At 42.7% G+C, this 22143-nt stretch overlaps 1 protein-coding gene across 10 annotated transcripts in view; it reads right to left on the reverse strand.

Annotated features, from left to right (window-relative positions):
• Window positions 1-22143, reverse strand: part of LOC124111324 (ralBP1-associated Eps domain-containing protein 1-like) — a 108135-nt gene that overhangs the window by 59120 nt on the left and 26872 nt on the right. For all 10 annotated transcript variants that reach the window (XM_048384180.1, XM_048384181.1, XM_048384177.1 and 7 more), the window contains exon 2: window positions 14138-14261. In XM_048384180.1, coding sequence (XP_048240137.1) covers window positions 14138-14261 — 124 coding nt within the window. The remainder of the gene's footprint in view (window positions 1-14137; window positions 14262-22143) is intronic.

Below are 22143 nucleotides of genomic sequence, written 5' to 3' on the forward strand. Positions count from 1 at the left end.
AATAAAATACTGTTCAAATCAGGCCTCAACGGAACTCACTCAGTTCTTCTTTCCAAATTGCAGTCCAATTTTCACAATAACATGCTATCCATCAAATATTGAAGGACAAGAAATTAAAACAAGATGAAAACAAAGAAAAGATCAAGTAAAAAGATAACTGACTCAAATATGTTTTGATCGTCCATCATTATTGATCTGAGTGCTGTCGTCTCTCCTATCAACCATCTTCCTGTTTTACTCACAGTTACTACTGTCAATCCTTCAAGTGCCAAGCAAAAGTAACTTTCAATCAATTCCATCTGTGGCAAACTCACAAAAAATGTCCATGATTATTCATCCTGGTGTGTACTGGATTAAAATCTCGTGAAGAGCGCTCCACAACTATCCATATCACTCGGTTCCCAAACAGTGGTGCTTGTGGTGAATTGAATTCCTCCTTCCACTTTTTGTTTCTCAACTGAGAAACTGATAAGAGCGGTTTCACAGTATCAGCAATACTGCTAAAGCGGCTTAACTAAAAGTATTTCATTCAGATTACCGCTTGGTAGCTCAATCTGTCAAACGTGATGCAGGGCATAGACCTTTACCACTTTCATGCTGACAATTCCTGGGTCAAGGCAAATCTGAGGCTTTAATCCACAATCAGCAGATCCTGATTCAAGTAAGGGATGCAACCCTGCAAAGAAAATTGCAGTGCCTAAGACCACTGCAACATGCATCTCATAGATGCAGTGACGGTTTCAGTTAATTTATTAGGCAGTTACAGTGACTGCAGCAACATAACTGTACCAGACAATCCAGTGATTGATATTGTGAACAACGATCCATGCCGATGATGTACGATGACATGATATCAACCAGGTCACAGGTTGCTGGGGAATCCCCATGGAGAAGAGCAGTACTGTCCAGACTATCCAGTTGTCACTGTATATCACATGAACTGACCTTCAGCTCAAAAAACAATGCATGGCGTGTGGCTCATTCTATCAACCACTGGTTTGCCAGGTCAAGGCTTATGTTCATACAATGTTTTATTAAAAATGTGAACACATGAAATAAAAATGAAATGCCGCAACAACAAACCATAAAAAAATATAAATAAACTGACAATTTAAGGAAGCAATACAATTTGGAATTTGAGACTTTAAGCAAAAAGTTATTTTTTTCCCCCTTGTACAAGCATGTACGTACAATCTTCATGAACAGGTCTTACATTCTAGAACTGTTCATGAACTAAAAGTGCCATTTAATGTTCACAAACTGCTCATGAACTGTTTATGGAAAAGTCATAGGGGATGACAGCTGACATCATGAAGCTATGATTCATTTCTTTTCCTGCCAATGACAACACAATTTTCTTAATTGGCACTTTCGCTGAAACATAACTCTAAGCAAACAAATATTCAAGATGCCTGCCTCTAAAAAGTCTTCTGATAACCAGCGAAACTGGGCAATCCAACATAACCTGTCAACAACCATCTTCCGACATGTAAATTACTACACAAGAGATCAAAGCCAAGTAATCTTAGCCAGGGTTGGATGCCTTCATCAGATGAAGGAGAAGTGGCATTCCTCAGCAAGTCAAGTAACACCTTGCAACTGGATTTACTGCATGACATTCCTGCTGCTCTTCACACAATCACTGTCAATGCAGGAACTGAGGTGCAACAAAATAGCAACGTCTGGCTTCAAGTCAAGGGGGAGATAACCCAATATCTTCAGCAAGTCAAAGTGACACCTTGCGACCGGAATATTGCATGACATTCCTGCTGCTCTTCACACAATCACTGTCAATGCAGGAACTGAGGTGCAACTAAATAGCAACAGCTGGCTTCAAGTCAAGGGGGAGGTAACCCAATATCTTCAGCAAGTCAAAGTGACACCTTGCAACCGGAATATTGCATGACATTCCTGCTGCTCTTCACACAATCACTGTCAATGCAGGAACTGAGGTGCACAATGTGGCAACATCTGGAATCCTGGTTCCCAGCTATCTATGATCATCAATTTGAGATATGAAGAGATGACAAATTGTGATTTGCAGAGACAGGACCTGGGGGTGGGACCTGGGGGTGGGACCTGGAGGTGGGACCTGGGAATGGGACCTGGGGGTGGGATCTGGAGGTGGAACCTGGAGGTGGGACCTGGGGGTGGGACCTAGGGGTGGGACCTGGGGGTGGGACCTGGAGGTGGGACCTGGGGGTGGGACCTGGAGGTGGGACCTGGGGGTGGGACCTGGAGGTGGGACCTGGGGGTGGGACCAGGGGGTGGGACCTGGGGGTGGGACCTGGAGGTGGGACCTGGGGATGGGACCTTGAAGTGGGACCTGGGGGTGGGACCTGGGGGTGGGACCTGGGGATGGGACCTGGGGGTGGGACCTTGGGTGGGACCTGGGGGTGGGACCTGGAGGTGGGACCTGGAGGTGGGACCTTGAAGTAGGACCTGGGGGTGGGACCTGGGGGTGGGACCTAGGGGTGGGACCTGGGGGTGGGACCTGGAGGTGGGACCTGGGGGTGGGACCTGGAGGTGGGACCTGGGGGTGGGACCAGGGGGTGGGACCTGGGGGTAAGACCTGGGGATGGGACCTTGAAGTGGGACCTGGGGGTGGGACCTGGGGGTGGGACCTGGAGGTGGGACCTGGGGGTGGGACCTGGGGGTGGGACCTTGATGAGGGATGGGATGGGTGGCCAAGTTGTGGGAGGAGTCTCACTCTGTAAAAAGTCTCTTAGTCCTGCCAGTATCTGCTTACCATGGGTTCAAATCCTAAATTTGCCCTGATTATGATCCTAGTTTTGTCACCATATCAGTACTAGAGAGGTTAATCTAAGTGGTGAACCTCTACGACCTACATTATTTCCAGGCTTTGTCACACTTTAAGCTAACATCTTGAAATAACTGTTCACACAATACTTTCAGAAAACTTTTTTAATTTCACGAACCCAATGGGTTCTCTGAAAACTCATTTTTTGTTTATGAGGCACCCAAGCTAAATAGAAAATCTTCACAAGTAAACAACAAGTCATCAGAAGATGACATATCCACCTGGCCCCCACAAATTCGAAAGAACACTTACCTTAAGTTCAACTTGAAGAGAGAATTTCTGTCTAATATCTGTCCATATACAAAAGCAGTTATTGAGCTACCAAAACAATACCATGGATTTGGGATTCAGAACTTTGTAATTCTATGTCATGTACACACCAATTAGAACAGAGTCAAAGTCAAACTTGCTGCCATGGAAACAAAACAAATAAAAAATTCCCAAATCCCTTAATAGCAAAAGGCACCAGTTGACAACCTGGTCTTTGTGAGTGCACAGTTTTATGAAAGAATACCTATTAGTTTTAGAGATATGGTCCAGACAAACACACTATAAACTGAGTCAAAGTCAAACTTGTTACCATGGAAACAGGAAAAATTAAATTTTGTAAAATTCTTAAATAGCTAAAAAGTACCACTTCAGCCCCTGATAAATACATGTACCAAGTTTGGCTGGAAAATATAGAATATTGTTTAACTTCTGCTCTGGAAATGAAGCCTACCTCCATTTAAGCTAAGTCTAACTTGTTTCATGGAATTTTGAAAAAATCCCAAACAGCAAAAAGGCACCACTACAGCCCCTGGTTAAAACACGTTGCAAGTTTGGATGAAAAATCTTTCATGGTTTTCAAGTTATGCTCTGGAAACAAAATATGGACATACAGACCAGATGATGACTATATCCCCGTCCCTTCCCGCCCCTTCCCCCACCCCACCCCTTCCCCCACCCCACCCCACCCCGGATTATATAATCTAAAATCGCCTATGTCATCTATGAACCTCATCTCCTTGAAAATAAACTGTGAGAAGCAAGAATATAGAATGTGCCCCTTGTTAAAACCAGCACCAATCCAACTCAACATGTTCTCTTTAACGAGAATGAACAAGCTACAAAAATAAATAGCCTGCCTTGAAGAAGGCCTAAAATGATTGATATTGAAGAACCAAGCCCATTATGTGCAGTTTGTGGCAGCCCAGTACAGTCACAACACAAAAAGTCTTTGCCCACTGAACTCTGTTGGCCTGAGTCAAGCTGAACACACAAACACCTCCCGGTTATCACTCCAACACACTGTAAACAATCTGCAGCCCAGATACACTCAGACATCACAGAATGGCTGTATGGGACATCACACATACCAGCAGTCCAGATACACTTGTACATCACAGAATGGATGTATGGGACATCACACACAACAGCAGTCCAGATACACTCGTACATCACAGAATGGCTGTATGGGACATCACACATACCAGCAGTCCAGATACACTCAGACATCACAGAATGGCTGTATGGGACATCACACACACAGGCAGTCCAGATACACTCAGACATCACAGAATGGATGTATGGGACATCACACATACCAGCAGTCCAGATACACTCAGACATCACAGAATGGATGTATGGGACATCACACATACCAGCAGTCCAGATACACTCAGACATCACAGAATGGCTGTATGGGACATCACACACACCAGCAGTCCAGATACACTCAGACATCACAGAATGGCTGTATGGGACATCACACACACCAGCAGTCCAGATACACTCGTACATCACAGAATGGCTCTATGGGACATCACACATACCAGCAGTCCAGATACACTCAGACATCACAGAATGGCTGTATGGGACATCACACACACCAGCAGTCCAGATACACTCGTACATCACAGAATGGCTCTATGGGACATCACACACACCAGCAGTCCAGATACACTCGTACATCACAGAATGGCTGTATGGGACATCACACATACCAGCAGTCCAGATACACTCGTACATCACAGAATGGCTCTATGGGACATCACACACCCCAGCAGTCCAGATACACTCGTACATCACAGAATGGATGTATGGGACATCACACACACCAGCAGTCCAGATACACTTGTACATCACAGAATGGCTGTATGGGACATCACACATACCAGCAGTCCAGATACACTCAGACATCACAGAATGGATGTATGGGACATCACACACACCAGCAGTCCAGATACACTCAGACATCACAGAATGGCTGTATGGGACATCACACATACCAGCAGTCCAGATACACTCGTACATCACAGAATGGATGTATGGGACATCACACACACCAGCAGTCCAGATACACTCAGACATCACAGAATGGCTGTATGGGACATCACACACACCAGCAGTCCAGATACACTCAGACATCACAGAATGGCTGTATGGGACATCACACACACCAGCAGTCCAGATACACTCGTACATCACAGAATGGCTGTATGGGACATCACACATACCAGCAGTCCAGATACACTCAGACATCACAGAATGGATGTATGGGACATCACACACACCAGCAGTCCAGATACACTCAGACATCACAGAATGGCTGTATGGGACATCACACATACCAGCAGTCCAGATACACTCGTACATCACAGAATGGCTGTATGGGACATCACACATACCAGCAGTCCAGATACACTCAGACATCACAGAATGGATGTATGGGACATCACACACACCAGCAGTCCAGATACACTCGTACATCACAGAATGGCTGTATGGGACATCACACATACCAGCAGTCCAGATACACTCGTACATCACAGAATGGCTCTATGGGACATCACACACCCCAGCAGTCCAGATACACTCGTACATCACAGAATGGATGTATGGGACATCACACACACCAGCACACACACACCAGCAGTCCAGATACACTCAGACATCACAGAATGGATGTATGGGACATCACACACACCAGCAGTCCAGATACACTCGTACATCACAGAATGGCTGTATGGGACATCACACACACCAGCAGTCCAGATACACTCGTACATCACAGAATGGATGTATGGGACATCACACATACCAGCAGTCCAGATACACTCAGACATCACAGAATGGATGTATGGGACATCACACACACCAGCAGTCCAGATACACTCAGACATCACAGAATGGCTGTATGGGACATCACACATACCAGCAGTCCAGATACACTCGTACATCACAGAATGGCTGTATGGGACATCACACATACCAGCAGTCCAGATACACTCAGACATCACAGAATGGATGTATGGGACATCACACACACCAGCAGTCCAGATACACTCGTACATCACAGAATGGCTGTATGGGACATCACACATACCAGCAGTCCAGATACACTCGTACATCACAGAATGGCTCTATGGGACATCACACACCCCAGCAGTCCAGATACACTCGTACATCACAGAATGGATGTATGGGACATCACACACACCAGCACACACACACCAGCAGTCCAGATACACTCAGACATCACAGAATGGCTGTATGGGACATCACACATACCAGCAGTCCAGATACACTCGTACATCACAGAATGGCTGTATGGGACATCACACATACCAGCAGTCCAGATACACTCAGACATCACAGAATGGCTGTATGGGACATCACACATACCAGCAGTCCAGATACACTCAGACATCACAGAATGGCTGTATGGGACATCACACACACCTGCAGTCCAGATACACTCAGACATCACAGAATGGCTGTATGGGACATCACACACACCAGCAGTCCAGATACACTCGTACATCACAGAATGGCTCTATTGGACATCACACACACCAGCAGTCCAGATACACTCGTACATCACAGAATGGCTGTACGGGACATCACACACCCCAGCAGTCCAGATACACTCGTACATCACAGAATGGCTCTATTGGACATCACACATACCAGCAGTCCAGATACACTCGTACATCACAGAATGGCTCTATTGGACATCACACACACCAGCAGTCCAGATACACTTGTACATCACAGAATGGCTGTATGGGACATCACACACACCAGCAGTCCAGATACACTCAGACATCACAGAATGGCTGTATGGGACATCACACATACCGGCAGCCCAGATACACTCGTACATCACAGAATGGCTGTATGGGACATCACACACACCAGCAGTACAGATACACTCGTACATCACAGAATGGCTCTATTGGACATCACACATACCAGCAGTCCAGATACACTCGTACATCACAGAATGGCTCTATTGGACATCACACACACCAGCAGTCCAGATACACTTGTACATCACAGAATGGCTGTATGGGACATCACACACACCAGCAGTCCAGATACACTCGTACATCACAGAATGGCTGTATGGGACATCACACACACCAGCAGTCCAGATACACTCGTACATCACAGAATGGCTCTATTGGACATCACACATACCAGCAGTCCAGATACACTCAGACATCACAGAATGGCTGTATGGGACATCACACACACCAGCAGTCCAGATACACTCGTACATCACAGAATGGCTCTATGGGACATCACACACACCAGCAGTCCAGATACACTCAGACATCACAGAATGGCTGTATGGGACATCACACACACCAGCAGTCCAGATACACTTGTACATCACAGAATGGCTCTATGGGACATCACACACACCAGCAGTACAGATACACTCGTACATCACAGAATGGCTGTATGGGACATCACACACACCAGCAGTCCAGATACACTCAGACATCACAGAATGGCTGTATGGGACATCACACACACCAGCAGCGAATGCCATCAGGGTTCAATGACCTGCAATCGACCGAGTCTGACCACCCATTCCATTACATGGCCTTGTCTGACAAGCATTGGTAACTGGGGACCAGGAATCCCCATGGGAGATCTACCTGGAGGAATTGCTGTATGTACGCCATAGTTGTTTACACATCCACATTCTGCATGAACAGAAGTCTTGAAGGAAAATGTCCTTATAGCATCTATTTAGACCATTACAGTACTGCGACTTTATCTACAAGTCCAATATGGTCGAGTGAGATCAGCATGTATAAGTCCATACACTAAAACTAATTTTGACTGAAAATCATGCCAAAATACAAGTTCTGGCCAGTAAACTCAAATGTTTCCGACAGTCTGACCTTACTCATCTATCAGACCGAGTACCTGGAAGGACTCTATCATAGTATTGGGCTGACCTGTCTATCAATCAGTGCAGGAAGGGTATCATCAAATAAAAGTAGCATCTGATGCAGAAACATTTGCTCTGTCATTATCTAACTCAAGTCAAATATTTCACAACATAATGTCAATCTGTAGTGTGTGAAGCTTTCCTTGGCTTTAACTGTCAGAAGCTAGAAGTTCAATGTCACTTAACATCCAATGATACCTCACTTATTGAATACCTAAGTCTTCTACTGGCTGTTTCTGTAAATGTCCCATTTAGCATTATTCCAGCTAGATATCAGTAATCAAGTCTGGAACAGGCAATCCAGAGACTGACATCACGCTAACTTGGTACGACAACTCACGCTCTAGCTAGTCAATGAGTTGGACTGACTATTTAACACGCATTGCTGGGAACCAAATCTATCCGGGAATCCACGTGGGGCCAATCTTCTCAAGACAATAGGCGTCATATAATGCTGTGGATAAGGTGTGTAAACCCCCATTTATTTGCTCATTTCAGAATGAAAATCACTTAACACTACGTCTGTTTAAATAAAAACTGTTGAAAAAACCCAGCAACAATACAAAGACAAACCACATAGATTGGACTTCTTGGAGGAGACAGCATGATCATGTCACACAACTGGGTTAGAAATTATTTTACATTTTCACTTGTCAGCAAATATGGTCTCCTACAGATCAACTTAACAGTGAAAGTGGTAGCTCACAAGATGTCACTAGCCATACCTGAATATTACTTGTCTCAGACTAGCCACCTTATGTTAACTTCAAAGCCTGCACTGACTGTATGAGGCAGACGCAGGTGTCCAAGTTAAACCTCATCCTGATAAAGGACATCACATCTCTCTCTGTCCATCATGTCCAGCTTAACACAAAGCTGCAGCTGCCACAATGTTGTCAGTCGACCAGTCCGACACCTACAGAGCAGGAAGCAGCACCCTGCGGTTGTGTTTAAGACTCTCGTGTCCTCCTTTACTCACAATGGGAGATAGGTGTTGATACGTTCCTGTTCATAGGGCTGTTTCCTCTTTCTACTTAGTGTATGTTTTCTACAAGGTCGTATTTCCTATTGTCAACAAATGCAGTGTTACAAACGAAGGGGATCCTTGAGGTTTGCTGCGATAGTACAAATATACTGACATATATATATGTTCAGGAACAACATGTTCCAGCTATATGACGGCGGTCTGTAAATGATCAAGTCTGGGCCAGACAATCCAGTGACTAACATCATGCCCATCGATCCAATTGGGATACGATGACATGCATTAACCAAATCAGCGAGCCTAACCACCGGATCCCGTGAGTCGCCTCTTACAACAAGCACAGTTGCCTTTTACAGCAAGAATGAGTGGGTAACTAACGGTAACCATGCTAACGCAACCAGTGCATAATCTCAAGAGAGGATGCATATACTGAAGCTCTAACCCACAGCTATAATCACCCTCTACCATAACCATAATTTCTGCTTTTTCCAAAGTTGTCAGTTTTTCTGCAACATAATTCAATTGTGTTGCGAACTTGCCAAGCCATAATCTGATTATGTTTCAGTACAGTAATTACCAGCACACATGCATGACATATATTGGTGCCAGTGACAATAAGAGTGGACACCACACACAAAGCTGGCAGCTTAATTACACTTGTTAAGGCAATTAAGAAGAACTACTCCATCAATACAGCCAAACCTCACAGGCTGGCCTGATATAAATCTCCTATCTTCTAACACTTACCACTTATCAATCATATCTTTTGACATTTTATCAAAATATACTACTCATCATTTGCTGAGGACCACAACTTTGACTATAGTCATACAATCTGATAGTAATATTTAATGCGCATGTACTTAACATGCGATTATCTCCCTGGATTGGATTTCTAAAATCCTGATCATTGTCTTTGTGTGGTGTGCAAGACTCCAGCCTGTAGGGGTGTCACTATAAATCGAAATATCGATACCGTATATTGCTATTGGTAAGCACTTAAAGTCAATAAATCGATTGTTAAATCAGTTTCCGATCAAAAGTATCAATTTCATTTAGGAATATCGATAGTTTCAATTGTATTTACCATATCAATAAAATACATGCAATGTTGTTCCAATTTGTTTTTCATTTGATCATGAGCGGTAGTAATTTACGCATGGTAATGTGGAAGATTCTTTTTCTTAAATTATTAGGGTAAAGAAAAAACAAATCAGTCATATCTCAAACTTCACTTTTTATTTGTTGTTATGGTTATCACATTCAAAGGAAATTTCAGTTCCAAGGTTTAATTCAACTCTAAAAGCCATCTAAAATGATACACTGGAAACTATCGATATTTATCGCAATAGTTTCTTGCAATATCAATAGTTATCGCAATAGTGATTTCCAGACCAATAGTCACCCCTACCAGCCAGGTCCCCAAGCACCATGAGAGTTGAAGACGATAATTTAGCAATTAAGAATACTTTGCAGGATAATCAAGTTATCAAAAGTGTGTTGAGGACAGAATTACTACAAATTATTGGTTGTTGTTTAACGCCGCACTCAGCAATATTCCAGCTTTATGACGGCAGTCAGTAAATAATCAAGTCTTGGCCAGACAATCTAATGACTGATATCATGAACATAGATCCAGGCAATTGGGATACAATGACATGCATCAACCAAGTCAGCGAGCCTGACCATCCGATCCCGTTAGTCGCCTCATACGACAAGCATAGTCGCCTGTTACGGTAAGCATAGGTAGCTGAAGACCTATTCTAACCCGAATCTTACTTCCACAGAAGATGTTGCAGCATGAAACAGTGCTTGTGAGAATTCCGACCCAAGTGGTTTGATTAATACTTACTACTAATTTGGTTCTTAACAAACATTGAGTAGTAAGGGTAGTATGGATAAACGAGAATAACTATGATGTCGGCTATCTGGAATGTTAATGTAAACAGCGTGTAGCATGTGCTGTTTACATGGTTTAGACAGGAAACCAGTCCATCTAAATGCCTCAAGATAGTAGATAAAATTTATACATTAATATAGTCATTCTTTTGTGACTGTATCCGAAAGTATTGATACGCAAGGGTTGTATAGTGATATGAGCATTGCTGATGGTCATAGAGCAATATACCATATACCAGTCATATTATGCACCCTATACAGCTCTGATAACATTTTCCGATAATCATTACAAATGTTATTCCAAGCATTACTGGTAGTCACTTTCAACTATGGAGGCAATTTCTCACAATAACCAAGCCAGAATTTCTGTTCAAAATCAGCTCCCTAAAGGGCATGTGTAAAATATAAACCCTCTTGACTTTATCTCCCTCATGGACTGAGGTAATCACTTCTGTACTGCCTTGGCAACAATCCTCTTACAGTGGTAGTGACAGTGACAGGGTCACTCCACAGCCCACACAACCACAGAGCTCATACCGTACTGGACATAATAATAGTGACAGTGAGTCCACAGCCCACACTGCCACAGAGCTCATACCGTACTGGACATAATAATAGTGACAGTAAGTCCACAGCCCACACTGCCATAGAGCTCATACAGTACTGGACATAATAATAGTGACAGTGAGTCCACAGCCCATACAACCACAGAGCTCATACCGTACTGAACATAATGATAGTGACAGTAAGTCCACAGCCCACACTGCCATAGAGCTCATACCGTACTGGACATAATAATAGTGACAGTAAGTCCACAGCCCACACTGCCATAGAGCTCATACAGTACTGGACATAATAATAGTGACAGTGAGTCCACAGCCCATACAACCACAGAGCTAATACCGTACTGAACATAATAATAGTGACAGTGAGTCCACAGCCAACACTGCCATAGAGCTCATACCGTACTGGACATAATAACAGTGACAGTAAGTCCACAGCCCACACTGCCATAGAGCTCATACCGTACTGGACATAATAATAGTGACAGTAAGTCCACAGCCCACACTGCCATAGAGCTCATACCGTACTGGACATAATAACAGTGACAGTAAGTCCTCAGCCCACACTGCCATAGAGCTCATACCGTACTGGACATAATAACAGTGACAGTAAGTCCTCAGCCCACACTGCCATAGAGCTAATACCGTACTGAACATAATAACAGTGACAGTGAGTCCTCAGCCCACACTGCCATAGAGCTAAAACCGTACTGGACATAATAATAGTGACAGTGAGTCCACAGCCAACACTGCCACAGAGCTCATACCGTACTGAACATAATAATAGTGACAGTGAGTCCACAGCCCATACAACCACAGAGCTAATACCGTACTGAACATAATAACAGTGACAGTGAGTCCTCAGCCCACACTGCCATAGAGCTAAAACCGTACTGGACATAATAATAGTGACAGTGAGTCCACAGCCAACACTGCCACAGAGCTAATACCGTACTGGACATAATAATAGTGACAGTGAGTCCACAGCCCATACAACCACAGAGCTAATACCGTACTGAACATAATAACAGTGACAGTGAGTCCAAAGCCCACACTGCCATAGAGCTAAAACCGTACTGGACATAATAATAGTGACAGTGAGTCCTCAGCCAACACTGCCACAGAGCTCATACCGTACTGAACATAATAATAGTGACAGTGAGTCCACAGCCCATACAACCACAGAGCTAATACCGTACTGAACATAATAACAGTGACAGTGAGTCCTCAGCCCACACTGCCATAGAGCTAAAACCGTACTGGACATAATAATAGTGACAGTGAGTCCACAGCCAACACTGCCACAGAGCTAATACCGTACTGGACATAATAATAGTGACAGTGAGTCCACAGCCCATACAACCACAGAGCTAATACCGTACTGAACATAATAACAGTGACAGTGAGTCCTCAGCCCACACTGCCACAGAGCTAAAACCGTACTGGACATAATGATAGTGACAGTAAGTCCACAGCCCACACTGCCACAGAGCTAATATCGTACTGGACATAATAATAGTGACAGTGAGTCCACAGCCCACACTGCCACAGAGCTCATACCGTACTGGACATAATAATAGTGACAGTGAGTCCTCAGCCCACACTGCCATAGAGCTCATACCGTACTGGACATAATAATAGTGACAGTGAGTCCTCAGCCCACACTGCCATAGAGCTCATACCGTACTGGACATAATAATAGTGACAGTGAGTCCACAGCCCATACAACCACAGAGCTAATACCGTACTGAACATAATAACAGTGACAGTGAGTCCTCAGCCCACACTGCCATAGAGCTCATACCGTACTGGACATAATAATAGTGACAGTGAGTCCACACCCCACACTGCCACAGAGCTAAAACCGTACTGGACATAATAATAGTGACAGTAAGTCCACAGCCAACACTGCCATAGAGCTCATACCGTACTGGACATAATAACAGTGACAGTAAGTCCACAGCCCACACTGCCACAGAGCTCATACCGTACTGGACATAATGATAGTGACAATGAGTCCACAGCCAACACTGGAACAGAGCTAAAACCGTACTGGACATAATAATAGTGACAGTGAGTCCTCAGCCAACACTGCCACAGAGCTAATACCGTACTGGACATAATAACAGTGACAGTAAGTCCACAGCCCACACTGCCACAGAGCTCATACCGTACTGGACATAATGATAGTGACAGTGAGTCCTCAGCCCACACTGCCACAGAGCTAATACCGTACTGGACATAATAACAGTGACAGTAAATCCACAGCCCACACTGCCACAGAGCTCATACCGTACTGGACATAATAATAGTGACAGTGAGTCCTCAGCCCACACTGCCATAGAGCTCATACCGTACTGGACATAATAATAGTGACAGTGAGTCCTCAGCCCATACAACCACAGAGCTAAAACCGTACTGGACATAATAATAGTGACAGAGTTATGCCAAAGCCAACACAACCACAGAGCTAATACTTTATTGTACATATTTAGTGACAGAGTCACTCTACAATGGAGCTAATACCTATTGGACATATCGACAGTGACAGTCCAGCTTACACACCCAGTGACTCAGTAGAATCGTAGCACAACAGGAGTGTACACTAAGCAAGATGGTTACCAGACAGCGCCACCTACCTGAGTTCAGACTGTCGAGTTTGACAGGAAGACCTGCCTGGCCCACTGCAATCAACTTCAGGGCAATGTAGAACTGACTGCGACCAAAATGTCCGAGACGCTTGGCTCCACACAGCTCCGTTATCTGAAACAAGCAGAGAGTGCTGTTAGAAAAACTTACATGTATCATGAAACTAGTCCAACTTTTGTAACAGCTCTCAGTGATGCAACATCAACAGTGGTCTAAAGTAAAGAAGAGGGGGGGGGGGAGACTGAAGGGCAGCCTCAACCCCAATGTCTTCATTCAAATCTGTGTTCAAAATTAAAGGGGTCTCTGCTTTAGTATTTGAATCTAGGGACCCTATAAATATTTTACTTTTTATCCATACTTTTGACCAATTTATAGACACACTGTGAATATACAGCTGATCTCACGCAATACGAAAAAGTCCTGCACCATGACTGTGGAATGTATTTATTTCATGAAAACAAAACAATCTAGATATGTATACAAAAGCAAGTCTAGCCAGCTCTAGCTAGCTCTATGAAATCAGCATCAGGAAAATAATTTGTTTAATTTTAATGTCGAGTAGGGTATTGTGTAATATAAGATTTCATAGACTAAATGTTAGTCTAAATACAAAATACCCATGTATTTATTCATGTTTTACGCTTTAAGAGTACAACTAAAAACATTTAGCAATGCCTGAAAACAACTCTGATAACTCCAATACCTTAACACAACTTATGATGGTTATCATGTCTATAGCACTTTGTGGAACAGAGCCAAACCAACCCATTCATCACTGAAACCTATTCCACAAAACAATCATTGTTCTATGTTCATCCTTCGTCTATACTAAGTATGGTGCTAAGATCACTCTGTGGCTCCGCCCTCAAAAGTTAACCTGATATCGCTCCAACAAAACCTCAGTTTATGAATGCATTTTAACCTGTTCATTTAACCTAACTTGACCTTTCTTACAGTTAGGACAATCAAACTTACCAAATTTGGCTGAGAATTATTTTTATTGTTAAATTTTCAATCACAAACGTCAACCACAAAACACCATGACATATATGTAAGTTCTTGTGGTCTCTAATCAGTTGAGCAAACAAGTGTGATAAATTACCAGATTGACATATTTAGTGACCCAGTTGTATTCTGCTACTGTCATGTGTCCCCTTGCCTCATCATTCAACCCCCCCTCTCTGCCTCTCATGCTATGTATCAGATCTGACTTGTCAAAACAAATCCTACATCATGACAGGCGACTGTAACAACTAACACAATAACCTTTGCTAGGTGTTTAACACCGCACTCAGCAATATGCCAGCTGTATGACTGCAGCCAGACAATCCAGTGATTGATATTATGTGCAGCAACCAATGCTGTCAGGGAACACTGACATGCTGTTTGTTGGTTTGTTGTTTAACTTCGCTCTCAGCAGTATTCCAGCTATATGATGGCAGTCTGTTAATAATCGAGTCTGGACCAGTTAAACCAGGGATTGACATCATGAACATTGATCCACGCAATTGGGATCAATGACATGCATCAACAAAGTCTGCGAGCCTGACCACCCAATCCCATTAGTCACCTCTTATGACAAGCATAGTTGCCTTGATGGCAAGCATGGGTTGCTGAAGACCTATTCTAACATGGATCTTCACAGGTCCACTGACATGCATTCAAAGTCACAGAGTCTGAACTCCAATCCATTAAGTCCTATCTCACAAGTAGGACCCATTCTAACCTGAAGTCTCCACTGTGGGTTATCATCATAGTAACTCCAGTGGCATCTGCGAAAACCAGACTAAGTCGGATTCCTGTCCATACCAGACCACATTAACAGTCCTGAAAATAACATGATAGATAATATATCTTCCAACCCCATCTTTATTTCATATTTCATTATCATCTGTTAAAATCTCATTAATCTGGACCTCTGTCTAAACCGGACAGAACTTTCAGTCCCACAAAAGTCGACCACTGAAATTGATGTGGAATCAGAAATCCTCTGCCCTCCTTTATTCGTTTTATCCCTCTGATGCCAGGGTATTTAAAGCAACTGCCAATTTCTCCTAGCCAAATCTCGATGCTCCCATCAGAGGCCAGTACATCTGTCTGGTTCAAATCCCTGGAGAGCTATCGTAATGTTTACTTCACGACTAACTACCAGTTGATTATATTCTTCACATTCCTAGACTGGTTCTCCATCAACAAATACTTCCACTGTGGCCCAGCTTGATGCAAGCCTCACTCACAAACACAGTAATAAACTACACTTTACATGTACTTCCTCTGCAGGCTTCAATCAACACCTCACTACAACACATCAAGAAGAGATGAACGTTTCCCAGTTCCAAATTACACCCTGACCCCCAAACTGAATAATGAAATCACTTAATGGACCATCCAAAATAATCCAATGTGTGTCATGTCAAAACTCTTGTCAAAATATTGAAAGATATTGATCACAATGCTAGACCTCCAGATCCCAGGTCCCCCTTTTAAAGTCTAGCAATGCTTTTGGTAATCTTACTATTTATAAATTTCTGTTCATAAGACAACAGTCTCCCCTCCCCTACAAATCAAATATGGATAAACAGGCCAGATGATGACCATATCCCAACCCCCTCAATATGCTTGGGGGGGGGGGGGGGAGGAGGAGAGATGCTTGACCAACTCCCATCATCTGAGTATAAGCCACACCATTAAATCCCTGGATTTGAAGAAACATAAGACTGCATCACTAAACATGATTCATCTGTGTAGGCCAAAGTGCAAACTCAGCTCCATAATGAATTATGGATGAATTACCTGTAGATTTAACTATGCTGAATTGAATTTGGAACCGGACACGCTGCGTAAAGTTCAAAAGTAAAAACACAGTATGTTTTTTGTTGTTGTGAGAAATCCCTTGATCTAGCAGTGGTGCAATATCAAGCTAAGATACAGCAACAGGTACCATGTTTATAACACACAACCCCTTCATCTACCAGTGGTGCAATATCAACAAGCTAAGATACAGCAACAGGTACCATGTTTATAACACACAACCCCTTCATCTACCAGTGGTGCAATATCAAGCTAAGATACAGCAACAGGTACCATGTTTATAACACACAACCCCTTCATCTACCAGTGGTGCAATATCAAGCTAAGATACAGCAACAGGTACCATGTTTATAACACACCACCCCTACATCTACCAGTGGTGCAATATCAAGCTAAGATACAGCAACAGGTACCATGTTTATAACACACAACCCCTTCATCTACCAGTGGTGCAATATCAAGCTAAGATACAGCAACAGGTACCATGTTTATAACACACAACCCCTTCATCTACCAGTGGTGCAATATCAAGCTAAGATACAGCAACAGGTACCATGTTTATAACACACCACCCCTTCATCTACCAGTGGTGCAATATCAAGCTAAGATACAGCAACAGGTACCATGTTTATAACACACAACCCCTTCATCTACCAGTGGTGCAATATCAAGCTAAGATACAGCAACAGGTACCATGTTTATAACACACAACCCCTTCATCTACCAGTGGTGCAATATCAAGCTAAGATACAGCAACAGGTACCATGTTTATAACACACAACCCCTTCATCTACCAGTGGTGCAATATCAAGCTAAGATACAGCAACAGGTACCATGTTTATAACACACAACCCCTTCATCTACCAGTGGTGCAATATCAAGCTAAGATACAGCAACAGGTACCATGTTTATAACACACAACCCCTTCATCTACCAGTGGTGCAATATCAAGCTAAGATACAGCAACAGGTACCATGTTTATAACACACAACCCCTTCATCTACCAGTGGTGCAATATCAAGCTAAGATACAGCAACAGGTACCATGTTTATAACACACAACCCCTTCATCTACCAGTGGTGCAATATCAAGCTAAGATACAGCAACAGGTACCATGTTTATAACAGAGATAACACCAGACCAAGAGACCAAGCAAACCAAAAGTTGAGAAAGTCAAGTGACCATGGGTCATGATGCCCCAAGCTTATTCCCTCACATTCATTAGGAATGTCGCAACATCCTGACCGGTCAACAAGCCGTAAGGCAGGAAAACACACCTAGCTTATACTCCGACCTTAGGTTAAAGAAACAAACAACAAGCAAAAAAACATGCTGTATTTAGAAAGAGAAATAAGAGATGGATGTGGTGTGGTTTCAACACAGTGACAGTAGTATGCAACATTAGTAGACAGCCAGTCAAGGTCTATGTCAATCCTGGTGGCTGGACGATACACCTATGCATCAGTGGATTGCGATTGTTTACATCTAGAGGCAAGTGTCGATCACAGCCACACAAAGTAAAAAATGTTGATTCTTACCTTAAAATTTGCTTTAATACCTGTTACAACAATATCTAATTAGAGGTGAAAATAAGTAGTGAAAATTTAAATATTTCATCCATTCTGCCACACTTGACACTGCCAACTGTAAATTGTCAGTGTGCCAGGTATTTGGCCATCCTGTCTATGAAAAAGATGGCTTATGAACCACAGATAACAGCACATGCAAGTACCATAAGCATTGGCTCGTGAGCAAGGTATTGTGATACACATCGGATCGCACAGTTGGTGTGTCATCCCAGCCCTAGTAAATCCAGATCGGTCGATCAGTGTCTATGATTAAGTGAGATGTGTCGGACCAATTGTTTCAGGATGTCTGTTGGTCTGCATTCAGAGTAATTAATTCTTCTGGGACAGATTAAATCATCTTGATATTAAAAGTACCTAACTTTCCAATTCAAAATAGAAGGGGTTAGCATGTTTGTGTGTATTTGTTAACTACCTCGCCAACTTCATACTTTACTGTGGACATGATAGAGACTGCATTTTGGGCAATCATTCACCTTATAAATTTTGCTTAAAATGATTTAAAAGAATTTAATTTAATTTGATATTTGGCATATGGATTAAACATTAATCTATAACAAAACATGATAATAGTGTGCTAATTTTAATTTCACAAATGGATTAAACATGCACATTTAGACATGTCCTTCAATTTCTTACATGAAACAATATTCCACTGATTATATCATACAGGATCACACAGTGATGTTACTTGGCACTGACGTCATAGGTTAAACATTACAGTGCTACCATCATTCACCTATGCTGCTAGCAATTTGTGACCTGTCCTAGAAATGGAATTTATTTTTTGTTTGATGATATTTTGTGTCTTTGACGATTTAACTTTGAGTGTATAAATATCTGCTGCATTGCTTTAAGTCCAAAGATTGACAGAAAATCGATCGTCGGAGCACCTGATTCAAGATTCATGAGTTGTGCAGTAAACACTCCACCAGCTAGCATCCTTCAGATAGATTTTCCTGTTAACCTGATCTTAACGAAGTCATATGAAGGATAACACTCTATTGATGCATTTCACCTGCAGCTGAATCTTCTTCCCCTTGTCCTGAATATTCCAGGTTAGGAAAGGTCCCCAGAAACCTATGCTTGTCTGATGGAGTGACTTGACGGATCAAGTTTCAGGCTTGGTGACTTGGTTGCCTGCAGGTCCTCATACCCCGACGTCATGGGATGTTGTTCATAATATCAATCACTGGTTTGTCTGGTCCAGACTCGATTATTTATCAGTCATAATCATAATACAACTGAGTGAATTCTTACACATCAGACAAACACCAGCTTAATTTACACTGCAGTGATAGAGCTGGAATATTGCTGACTGCGGCACAAAATTACATCCACGTCACTTTCCCTGGTAATGTACCGGCCAGTATATTCTGGTCACACAGTTAATGTTTGTGCAAGGGGACAACAGTCTCAGCTGTTTCCTGATACCATCTGCGTCCTTGTGTCCCAGTGGATCTAATGTCAAGTCAACAGTGACACTAATGAGAGGTCAAGACAAACCTGACAAGTCTCACATGCTAGCTGCAGTGAGCTTACAGGAGAGAAACTAAATTCGGAATTAGGTTCGGAACTTCAAAGCAAATTGCAATTTTCTTGTCTATGTTATCATAATATTAGGAGACACACAACAGAAAGATTCCCTACCATCAATATATTACCCAAAGTGTGTGACATTAGTAATAATAGGAGACACACAACAGAAAGATTCCCTACCATCAATATATTACCCAAAGTGTGTGACATTATAATCTGCATTTCAGTTTCCTTGGGAATCCACAACCAATAATTTACTGAAACAAATGGCTATGGGACATTTTCATAATTTGACTAACTTTTGATAGGACTTTCTTCTACATAAAATATACATCACCAAAATTTGAAAAGACATCTTCAGGACATTTTTGAAGACCATCAGTCAATGTCCTAGAAAATGAACTGATCTAAAATCCTGCACCACCCAGGCTGCAGGATTGGCTAGAACATTTTGCGTTCATATTACCTTCATCTTACCAGGTACCCAGATTAACATTTAGTCCCAGAATAAAGTTAATTTATTTAAAATTATATATCTACACAATAAACAAATCCAAATGGATCGCATAACAATTCTTCATTTTTGGCAATCTAGACTTGCCAAATCATTCTAGACTTGACTTGGATTTAATTTCTTTGACTACAGGTACCCATTCATTGCTAGGTTGGTTGGTTTGTTGTTTAACGCCATACTCAGCAGTATTCCAGCTATATGATGGCGGTCTATATATAACCAAACAACCCAGTGATTGACATCATGATCATGATCCACGCAATTGGGATCGATGACATGCATCAACCAAGTCAGCGAGCCAGACCACCTGATCCTGTTAGTCGTCTATTATGACAAGCATAGTCGTCTTTTACGGCACACATGGGTTGCTGAAGACCTATTCTACCCCGAACCTTCACGGGTCTCACTGCAAGGTGAACAGTTGCATATTTAAAACAAAGTCACATGCCAAAAATTCTAGCGTACTAGCCACAAACTTGACTCTTATCGTCAATTTTATGTTATCATATGGCCTATTATTAGCAGAGCTTACTAGACCGAGCAGAATTTTGCAAGACTTGGGCTTGGGGATTGTTGCTGGTTTCAGTGTGGTACTGAAGAGCTGGAAACTAACCTAAAACATTAACTAGCCCAAATAGTGTTAACAAATGGCATCAACAAAAGACAGTGAAAAACTGTTGTTTGTTGATTAATGCCCCACTCGGCAATATTTCCGCCATTTGACAGCACCTTGTACATGAACCAAACCAATGATTTGATATGATGAGTGATGACCCTCAGATTCCACACTGTAGGGGCACTTGCCACACTATCAACCAAACCAATGGTTGATATGATGAGTGATGATCCTCAGATTCCACACTGTAGGGGCACTTGACCACACTGTCAACCAAACCAATGGTTGATATGGTGAGTGATGATCCTCAGATTCCACACTGTAGGGGCACTTGACCACACTGTCAACCAAACCAATGGTTGATATGATGAGTGATGATCCTCAGATTCCACACTGTAGGGGCACTTGACCACACTGTCAACCAAGACAATGAGCCTGACCCATTAACTCACCTCTTACAACCAGCATCAATTAGTGGGGACCAACTTAACCAAGAAGCCCATCTCGACTGAACATTTAACTCAAGCAAGTACAAATTTCTAACCCTGCTAGGGGTGACAGTCAAAGAAACTGTTCAATCAGAATCGACGAATTCTCGTCCAACTAAATCCGATATTATGAACAATTCCTCCAAACGACACAAAAACTTTGACTGAAAATTAACCGAAAAACAAGTTAGGGCTTGAAGATTGAAAAGTTTTAAGCACAGTCTGCACATGCCCCAGCTTAAGAACATTGTTTACGTGGATGTTGTATTCACTTGTTGAACCCACATAGCAAAAGTAAAAGTCACACTGACCAGCTGGGTGATTGTATCGCAGTTCTCAACATAATACTCTCTGTAATGATTACCCTTGATATAGATTTTCAGAATAATTATACATGTACAGCAACCTGGCGCAGGCAGTGTGACTGGTACATTCTGCCTAC

This window comes from Haliotis rufescens, unplaced genomic scaffold (assembly GCF_023055435.1).
Source record: "Haliotis rufescens isolate VD_foot unplaced genomic scaffold, xgHalRufe1.0.p SCAF_5, whole genome shotgun sequence".
NCBI lineage: Eukaryota > Metazoa > Mollusca > Gastropoda > Lepetellida > Haliotidae > Haliotis > Haliotis rufescens.